Source organism: Vanessa atalanta, chromosome 23 (assembly GCF_905147765.1).
Source record: "Vanessa atalanta chromosome 23, ilVanAtal1.2, whole genome shotgun sequence".
NCBI lineage: Eukaryota > Metazoa > Arthropoda > Insecta > Lepidoptera > Nymphalidae > Vanessa > Vanessa atalanta.
The window spans coordinates 8,946,386-8,957,031 of NC_061893.1; the positions used below are offsets into that span (position 1 = coordinate 8,946,386).

The 10,646-nt window shown below is 38.1% G+C and overlaps 1 protein-coding gene across 4 annotated transcripts in view; it reads left to right on the forward strand.

Moving 5' to 3' along the window:
• LOC125073018 (methyl-CpG-binding domain-containing protein 10-like) overlaps positions 1–10,351 on the forward strand; it is a 29,274-nt gene extending 18,923 nt beyond the window's left edge. Inside the window, exons 2-10 of one of the 4 annotated variants that reach the window (XM_047683681.1) lie at positions 1,335–1,392; positions 2,596–3,018; positions 3,436–3,672; positions 4,547–4,624; positions 6,822–7,056; positions 7,553–7,687; positions 8,075–8,236; positions 8,407–8,582; positions 8,658–10,351. In XM_047683681.1, coding sequence (XP_047539637.1) covers positions 1,342–1,392; positions 2,596–3,018; positions 3,436–3,672; positions 4,547–4,624; positions 6,822–7,056; positions 7,553–7,687; positions 8,075–8,236; positions 8,407–8,582; positions 8,658–8,825 — 1,665 coding nt within the window. In that variant the 5' untranslated portion in view covers positions 1,335–1,341 and the 3' untranslated portion in view covers positions 8,826–10,351. The remainder of the gene's footprint in view (positions 1–1,334; positions 1,393–2,595; positions 3,019–3,435; positions 3,673–4,546; positions 4,625–6,821; positions 7,057–7,552; positions 7,688–8,074; positions 8,237–8,406; positions 8,583–8,657) is intronic. The other 3 variants (XM_047683683.1, XM_047683682.1, XM_047683684.1) reach the window with 3 other exon arrangements.
• The last annotated feature ends 295 nt before the right edge of the window (positions 10,352–10,646 follow it).

Sequence of the window (10,646 nt, forward strand, 5' to 3'; positions counted from 1 at the left end):
CGTAAATCCAAATTGTTTTCTATGAAGCAGATTGTATCTATTGAAATATGCTAATAATTGATTTAAAATATTTTTTTCAAATATTTTGCTGAGGGTTGGTAGTATCGAGATTGGCCTATAGTTGTTAGGATCTGAAGAGCTACCAGATTTAAATATTGGAATGACTTTACTATGTTTCATCAGGTCAGGAAATACACCACGTTGAACACAATCATTGAATATTATTGCAAGATAAGGTGCAATTAGATCAATAATTGAATTAATCACCTTTACAGAAATACCCCATAGATCAGCAGTTTTCTTAATGTCTAATGACTTAAATGTACAAATTATGTCATTGGTGTAAAACCCTGTAAACAGGGGTAAAATTAAATAAAAAAAATAGTAAAATTAACCGTTATGTATGTAAGTAGGTGTTGGACGTCAGGTTTTACGTATAAAAAGTAGTAAAAGTATTTTAAAGCTCTACAACATATTCTATAGAAAGCACTCGTACATTTTTTACCGTTCAATAAGCAACTAACTAACATTGCAAAATTGGTCTCCACGAAAAACCGTTTTATGTTTAGCCCAAGTTCATTAGTATTCCCGAAGGTTGATTCCAAATTGGTAAAAGTTTATTTAAACTTACAAACTTTATGATATAGATAAATCAATGTTAAATAAATCCAAGTAAAAAATAATAATGTTCAGGCTTGTTCATCGTAGCATCGTAAAGCGTATCTGTGTACGTTGTGCCGTGTCTGTGCATCCATGCAAGACGAGTGATCGATGCACGTTTAATTGTCCAACGCACTCACGTTCAAAATTGTTATCAAATTGTAAAACGATACTGACTTGGTTCGGTTGGGTTTGTGACGTTGATTTAAAGTTTTATTAATCGTTGCCTATTAATTGACGTTTCATAATTGAAATTACTATATATCGTCGTTTGGCATTCAGAAGCGCGAATGTGAAAAAAATGTTTTTTTTTTTTCTTATTTATTATTTATATAAATACTATCGATACAAGAACAAAAAAAATGCAATATTTTCACATTCGCACTTCTGAATGCCAAACGACGATATGTGGTTTCCATAATAAACAAAATATATTTGTCTGCTTATCTTCTATTCATTGTTAAACTTTGTCAAAAAAAATAACAATATTATGTTCTTTATATTTATTTGTGTAAAGCCGGGACGGATAGAGTAGTATTATGTATTTATTATACACGTCGCCTGAAGAATGTTTTGTATGATTAATTATTATGTGTGAGCTAACTGTATAAAGATCCTTTAAAAATTATATGATTTTTATATTAATTTTGTAATTTGCTTTTTTTTGTTTCCAGGTAAATCATGAGTCAGATAGTAACGCGTAAGGGGCCGAAGGGGGAAGATAAAGAAAAGGTATATTTAAGAATTGTAGTAAAAATGTGTTTTGCCTGTTTTTTTTTATATCTTATTTAGCATACTGACTGATAGACCGCCATATGGTAAGTGTTCACCAACGCGTATAGACATTGACGTCGTAAAAAAATATAAACATTCCTTAAATTGCCTATGTTCTGCATCTGTATCGCTAATACAAACTAAGATCTTATGACCCTTATGTAACAATAACTATAGCTGTTTGGTGGAAGAATATCTGATAACTGGTTCTCTGGGCGGTCTCTGTCTGTTAGTCTTTCACGAAGAAAGAAACCAAATTAGATAAAATTTATAGGTCTATAGCAGGCTTGAACCCTATAGAAAGACAGGCTTCCCTATACCTAAAGCCGCCCTAAAACGCGTGTGAAGACGCAGGCGAAAAAAATCTAGTTTGTTATACCTATCAATTGTGAAAAGTGCTGCATCTGCAACTGATATTTTTTTAAAATATTTAGTCGGACACGTGATTATAGCCTGTCCGGTCTGTATTTCAGACACAGCTCATTTCTGGTATGTCAGTGCCGGTTGTTTTGCGGTCCCATGTGTCACGTCGCCTCACGGTCACGGTGTCCAACAAAATAGATTAAAAAAGGAAGGTTTTGCTTCAGTAAGCAATTTGATGCAGTTGGTTTACTGAGCTTAGCATCTGGCGTGTGGTATCCGTGTGTGGGTTCGAATTACGCCAATTAAGTTATTTTTACTTTTTTGTTCCTGAGCCAAAGTTCAATCCTTAAATGCAATCGCCTTTTGATATATATTCTCCTATATACTGTAATAATATGGTATTTACATACAAGTTATGAACCGCGGTTTTAGTCACAATAATTTCAAATCAATACTAATAAATTAAATTTTAATGTTCATGTCAGTCGCAAACAGTTACTAAGTTAGAGTCGAAGCAGCACCAATAACATATGATATACTAGCTTCACGTCTCCACTTCGCTCTGTTGTATTACAGATTCAGTCATACATGTTTTTTGTGAAACTAACCGTTTACGCAGAGAAATATAATAGTCCTTTAAATTATGGCTTACGTTATGCAGATTAACAATTAAAATGGCGCGATGATCCAGACCAACTCTGTATAAATGATTACATTATTTTAATTAAGTAATTATAAATATTATCATCTATTCGAAAGTAAAACTATGCGACTAAAACATTGTAAAATTTTCTTTAGAGACAGACAGACAGTCCAGTTAAAGAAATGAAAAAGAAAATAGCAGCCAACGCTGAAAAAGAGAAACAGGCAGCGGAGAAGAATGCAGAGAAATCCGTCCAAAGCGACAAAAAGGCTGAGAAATCTACGGAAAAGGTAGCGGAGAAACCTAGCGAGAGAAAGGAGAAATCTGAGAAAGGCTTAGACAAGAGTATAGATAAAAAAGATAAGGCAGAAAAGAGCGCTGAAAAAAACGAAAGTACTTCTGATAAAAAAGACACTACAATAGATAAAACTACAGACAAAAAAGAAAAACTATCAGATAAAACAACAGAAAAAAAGGAAAAATCATCAGATAAAACTACAGATAAAAAGGAAAAACAATCAGATAAGAAGGACGCCGCCACAGAAAAGGCAACCGATAGCAAAGAAAAGAATGGAAAGGTACGTAGAACTCCTATTATAGATGTTCACTCGCGAAGACGCTCTTAAACATCGATACGCATTAGTGTGTGTGAGACGGTTTAACATATGAGTAGAAATTTACAAGTAAGTTTGTTTAGGGGCGCGCCTTCGTGATCGAATTGATCTTTGATTATGTTAAAATTTATGAATTGAACTTTTTTTATAAAATCGGTAGACGGATAAATTGACCTACTGATGTTTAGTGGTCACTACTGACTATATGCATTGGCGCGTAAGAAATATTAACTACTCCTTACCTAGCAATGTGTCTGTCGCCAACCAAGGATAAGGAGAAATGTGGATCCTCCCTCACTTGGCTTAGCATAATGTCACTGGCTTAGACGGTCAATAAAAATATTCGATTAAAAAATAATCAAGGTAAAATGCTATTTGCAGATGGAATTGTCCGAGGAAAAGGCAAAGAAACCGGAGACGAAAGCGAAGGAAAACGGCGCTGCAACGAACGGCGAACAGAATGGTGACACGGTGAGTTCGGAGGACGAGCTCCAGGAGTCGGACGTGGAGCGGGACGAGATGTTCCCGGAGCTGGCGTACGAGGACTCGGACGGGGAGACCTTCGAGCCCCCCACGCCCGAGGGGCTGCCCAGCCGCAGCTACACGCGCCGCTCGCAGGTCAGTCGGCCCGACACGAGGCCGCGAGCCGCTATCCAACTGGGAGGGGCTAACGCTGGCACTCGAATCGATTGCTCACAAATGTGTGTAACATTTTGTCTCATTGAAAATAATGTTGTGATGGCAAATTAAAAAAATAGGACAGGGAAACGAATGGAGTATACCATTCTGAATAATAAATGGATACTAAAATATAAACGAGTTGATATGGTTTAGTTAGTACTTAATATATGATTTGTCTTCGCTGTTGCTGTTTTAAGGTAAGCCGTTTTTAGTATTGTTTTTTTTTTTTGTTAGTGCTGACCTTTTTTGTAACGAGATGGTTTATGGGTTCAACGATGCCTCTGTGAGTATTCTTTTCTTATGTTTTTTAAAAATAATGAATGTTCGTCTTAATCCCCTTTTAAAGCACTCGGATTTTAAATTCCGAATTAAACTAACACTTGCAAATTGTATTTGGAAACATGGTCGTGATCATAAAATCAATTGTCCCCGGTGAAAGAATGTCCTGGTTTGCATTACCCAGAAGCGAATGCATATTGCATTAACTGTCGAACGTAACGTCAATCGCGAATGAATTCATCATTGTAACTGTTAGTACGATAATACGTTTTAATATGTACATGGAATTAAACCTTCACATTTTATAAAATAGAATCTTTCTAAAATTAGTGGTAGTAGTTTCTGTGATTGATGCGCGCATACAAAAATACGGAAAACAAAAAACTGTCGTTTCTTTGAAGTCGTTTAAAAATGAAATGAATTCGATATCTACAATAGCAATTCGCGGTTAGCGCTACGTTCGGCAGTCCCCGCTAGGGGCCCCTAACGCGGCGGCGCGTGTACTAACCCGTGTGGTGTCCGTGCGCGGCAGGTGAAGGCGGCGCGCACGCCGGAGACGCCGCGCCCCGCCTCCGACCGCAACGGCGACCGCGACTACGTGCCCGACGATGTGAGTCCCTCTCGCTCCCTCACGCCCCCTCGCGCCCCCTCGCCCCCTCATGCCTTCTCTGTCACTGCTCACTGCTTATGTTGCCGTAGAACTCTTAACTAGATTACGGCTCGAGACGAAAGGTTCCTATGGCAAAACTCGAGTAGCTGCTATTTAATCTCTATACTAACAAATAAAACCTTAGTGTACTAAAGTCTATTTCAATGGCAGGACGAGTAAATATAAATAAACATAATTGACCTTGAATTGACATCATTGGTCGAGCACTAAAGTAATATATAGTATATCTTATAGATTCCTGAAATAAAGGCATTTCGAATATCGGTGAATTTGTTATCGGAGTTTTGAATGTAAAATTAAAGTTTATAAAATGTATGTAGCATTTTCACTATTAACAAATTGCGTGGAATATGTAAATCGAAAATTTGTTTATCTCTACTGTTACTGCCATTGGAATAGACCATAGTTATATCAGTATCACAAGGGTGACCAAAATATCAGATTAATTGGATGGAAATTGGCTTTAAATTCAGTGTCAAGTTTGGTTTTACTCACACATACTAACATATTAATTTAAAATTGATTGATAATTTAGATTGATAAAAACACACAGGGAAAAAATATCTCAAAATACATAAATGTGTAACTGTTTTGTGTACATACATGTTTGCACATGTATGTAGTTGCATTATAAATATCTTTTCTTTCTTTTCTATCTTTTACTTTGTCGCCCCTACATTAATTTAATTGTCAAAACAAAGAGTATTTTGGGAAAACAAAAAAAGTTTGATCCTTGGTAATCGAGACTTTCGATATAATTATTAATAAACGATCTTCGTGTATCTTCGCTATCACTCAATGATATCTATGTATCTATCTATCTATCTATTATTATAGAATATACAACGCCTTCATATTTAATCGTCAAAAATGATATAGATTGCTTAATAAAATAGCAGTTGAACTCCACTTCAGGCTTGTCTACAGGATGACAGAGGATATTAAACGAGGCAAACCATATCCATGTCAAATCAAATTAAAATATACTCTATTCAAGTAGGCTTTTACAAGCTCTTTTGAAACGTCATTTTCCACATCTGTATTAAACGTAAAGCTATCACCGATGCACCGATTCGAAATGTAGATTTTATTGAGAAAAACCGGCAAGAAACTCAGTAGTTACTCTCTTCAAACATTTGAAATACAAGATTATGTCAGCTTAATACATTTATCATATTATAAAGTCTAAAAGGATGTCTTACTGTATGTTGGCAAAGTGAAAAATTTCTAATAGCTTACACAAATATTTGCCTATCAAATTAAGTTATAACCTGGATTACTTCACGAATATCTTACAAAATATAATGACGGACAACTTAACAGGTTTAATTAACTCAAAATATTATAAAAAAATACTAATTGCATTGAGTTTTAAATACGGCCTAAGGTAATGTGAAGTTTGAGGGGAAGCAATGTTGTCAGTTTTTTTTCATACAACATGTCTCATTAAAATTGACTATGAAATTGATTTATAGTTTTAAAACAGAGTGAAAAATTAACGGACTTCTACAATTTGTCCATCTGTAATTAATAGTCTGTTTGAAAGATAATACAATACTTTTGGGTGTAGTTTTTGTATTTACTTTAGAAGATATTTATAATATCTGTGTTGTGTCGTGCTATCCGATATGAACTTCACGACGATCCTTTAAAGGTCTTAAATCCGCTAAAAAAACTAATAAAAATTTATACAATCCTAGTAATTTCTCTGTAGTTCCCGTCTCCGGGGTAGGGATAAAAGGCAACTAATATTAGTATTAATCCATTATTTCCTGTAAATACTATTTTAAGAATTTTTCTGTAGTTCTGTCCGCTGGAAAAATATCAATGCTAGAGATTTGACGTTTGAAGGAACGAAAATTAATTATTGTTTAGGGAGGGGGGGGGGTACTAGGTGGAAAAGTTCGAGGTAATTGAAGTCTCGATTAACCTTAATAGTCTGACGATAATAGCCAATAACAATGAAGTATTTCAAAGGATTAAATATTAATTAGGAACGTAACGTAATGAAATGGGATGAACGATATGCGAGTGACAGAGTGATGAATATTGATTGTTGGAAAGAGAAGTAAGATAAAAAATAGCGAAAGTGGGATTAAAATAAACTTGGTGTTTATTAAATTTCAATGTATTCCAGTCGAAGCTGCTGAAATTGAAGGACGACGCGCTATCAACGGACCGCAAGCTCCGTTCAGCGGATTCGCCGAAACCTCAGGATAAAAAAATTGAAAAGGTTCAGGAAGGGAAGAAGTCGGAATCTCCCAAGAAGGATTCTCTTAAAGCAGTCCAGGAGGAGCCGAGCAAGCCAGATGAGAAGGATAAAAATGCAACTGATGTCGAAATCGAAGTCGTCGTTGAAATTGAAAATGAAGGTGAATATTATTATACACAAGGGTCATCACTCATCAGACTTAGTAAACTGAATAATGACCTTAATGAGATATCTGGGTTGTTTCATTGATGAAGAAAAATATGTCTATGGCAAAGGTACCTAACCTACCTACCTTTGCCATAAACTTGCCCTTTACCTAGGGCAAATGGGCCACCCGACGGTAAGCGGTCACCGCTGCCCATAGACACTGGTGCCGAATGACATTTTTATTATGAAATAGTTCTACATACACATAACATAACCAATACTTAACCGACCCTGGGAACTGAGATGTTACCTTCCCTGGGCCTGCAGACCTTTTATAACCAGAACTTGGCAATACTGAGTAATGCTGCTTGGCGAACCCGCATTTATTTTTGCATCTTGTACACTCAGTCAATAATAAAAAAGCACTGTAACTTATTAAAAAAAATGGGTTTGCGAATGGGTGCGCGAGAGCGGAGTGACGATAAGTGTAGTGTGACGTGCGCCCGCAGACGAGCGTGCGGAGGGCGGCGCAGACGAGCGGCGCGTGAAGGCCGACACCAACTTCTCCAAGTCGCGCGTCAAGGTGTCGCCCTACCGCCGCGCGCGCGAGCCCGCCGACGTGTCGCTGCTGGCCAACTACACCGGTAACCCCACCCCCCCCTACACACACACACACACCTGTACCGACCGGCGCCCGTCGCCGGAACCATACGCACAATATTCCTTATTCGAGTAGCCCCATAAAGGCATTTTTGAATCGTCCCGTTACACTCCTGAATTAAATTACGATTATGAAGTTGTTGAGTTAATTCCCTACGTCCTCGGTGAGACTACCGATGTCGAGAGCTAAGATGTTACGTCCCGTAGTCGCACACCGGTAGTACCTAATCCTTTAAACTGGAAGAACCAACGATGTCCATGGTAGAATATGTGATGCTCGAAGAATTGTATTTCGACTGCGACATCAATATTACATCGTTTCTAAACGGAAGTCGGACCTTTCTGTGTGGCTAAGTAACTCCCGCCCCCAGGCAATAACACGACGATGGAGATGGACATCACGGAGTCGTCGCTGGACGCGCCCGAGAGCCCGTACCTGAGCGGCCTGCGGACCATCCGCGCCCGGCGCTCCTACCGCGTGCTGCAGGAGGTGTCGCTGCGGAGCGCCTGCAGGCCCTCGCGCAACGAGCTCGGTGAGTGCGCCCGCAGTGCCCGGAGCGCTCCTCCCGGGCGATGCGGGGGTCGGCGCCGCGGAGTCGACCGACGACTTCATAAATTAAATTATTACTTCAGTTGGAACGTCAACCTACTGTGAGATTACTTTATTACACAGTATAACTCGTACTTTTCATGCGATCCGCAGCCGGTAGCGGCGCGCCCCCGGCGGAGCAGCCGAGCCGGCCCACGGGCACGGTGGTGGGGCGCAAGCGGCGGCCCGAGGCGGAGGCCGAGGCGGCCCGCGGCAAGCGCCCGCGCCTGCTGGAGCGCCTCGCGCGCCCCTTCCGCGCCGCGCCGCCGCCCGCGCGCCGCGCCGCCGAGGTGCGCACCCGACCCGCTTCTCTAACCGCGAGCAAGCGTTCTGAACTTATCTGGCTAATGCTGCTGTGCCCCCAGATCGTGGGCATCAACACGGACCTCCCGCTGAGCGCGCCGGTCGCGTCGGCGGACGCCTTCGACCCGGAGGCCATCAAGCCGCAGCCCGCCGGCGCGCCCCTCCCCGCCGACGCGCCCCTCCCCTCTCCCGCGAGCGACAGGGACGGGAAGAGATGTATTGTGATGTAAGTGATTGTATATACGATACTGTTTGTGACAAATGTAAATTGACTTAAACAGAGAGACGATTAAGGAGGACTATTTTTTATCGCCTCGAGCTGAACTCTCAAACCAGTCGGGCCCTTTTGGGCGGCGCTTAGCAAATGAACTCGATGCTCTCCGAACCAAAGTGACATTTTTTTAAATCAAAATATGTTTAAAAAATTACGAGGGCTAGTGTAATTTAAAAAAGAAAAATAGTTTACAAGAAAATTTCCAAAAAAAGTTGGAAATTGCTGGTCTAAATATTACACCAGTGAACAGTTCTATACTCTATCGAAGATGAGTTTTTATTTTTTTTTAATTCAGTCGATTTAATTTTCTTCATTCAACTAAAATCTTTAAAGAAAATCTTATCGAATACTTCGTCCCCATGATTTTTGAATAGTCGGTCTGTGACAGTTCTTTGTTCTCGAACGCAATTAAAAAAAAAATATTCTTCTGTTTCTTGTGTAAATAATTTTGGATTTACAAAATCAATTTATAAGTTTGTTTACATTGTGTACAATTAGTATCGTCGTTGGACTGTTATTAAACATTAGAATTATCGTGAAGCCTTCTCGTAGTACAAATATTGTACTTTAGAAATTCGTGTCTCGAAATACTTTTTTTTGTTTTTTGTTACGTGACGTCGTTGATACGTGAAATTGGATGATTCGAAGAAAAGAATATTTTACTTTTCTCTATATCTGTAATGTTACTTGTTTGTACAAAGTGATTGATAAGTGACTTTGGTTCTTCTTTTTGTACATACGATACAACAAATATGGATTAATTGTCTTCGAAAAACTCTTTAAATAATAATGTACTAATTTTCATTTGAAGATTGTTTCAATTTCACGATAGAACAACGACATCTTAGTAAAGTTGTTACGTAGAAGAATTTTTATATCGTGGATATTATTAAAAAGAAAAGACAAAATTTATTCGAGAAGATTCCTTTGAAATGCGCGTACTTTGATATAAATAACATTATTATGGTATCTAATAAATATTTATATGGTGTTTACTGTGACTGCCCGTCTCGACTTTGTTTGGGTAAAATTCCTCCCATTTTCCTCCCATTTAATGTTGAACTTGGAAAAAAAAGTCTTGGCGAATAGTGGGTATTTGGTTCGAACGTACGTGTCTAACGTTTGAGGGGATCGTTTCAGACGTTATATGCAAAATGTTATTTGTATTATAAAGTGCTCGCATTTTCCCCAGTCTCAAATGTATTCGATATTATGTATATTTAAAATGCGAAGCGGTCAATAAATTATCATAAGTTTTTTAAAGCGGATCAGAAGTATTTCAAATGTATGTCGGTATTACTCGTTATAGCCACACTATTCAATTCAATTTGATATTAATTTAAAACAATGTTTTTTTTTAATGAGTTAGATTCTTTTCAGAACTTATCTACGAACAATAAAAAGTTTCAATAATAGTAGGTACTATTCTGTTGAACACAATCTCTACCCGGAACTTATTTGTTTAGTAAAAATATATATTACCATCTCTTTCACACCTGTTTTATTAAAAGGAGATAGCATTTTTTTTTTTATAATTCCATTAGTTTCGAATTTGCTACAAATTTGCTATAAAATTTTTCATTCGTTTGTATAAGAAGTAAAAGTTTAGTGTGAATACGATATAACGAGTAATGCTTGTTTTAAATGTGTTCACAGAATATTAATATATCGGTAAATAAGCGACGTAAGTTCGTTATGTACCCGCGAATGGGTACGGCGTTTTAGACTCCGACTAATGTTTTAGCTAAGTTTTATCATGTGACTTGTAGATATATTT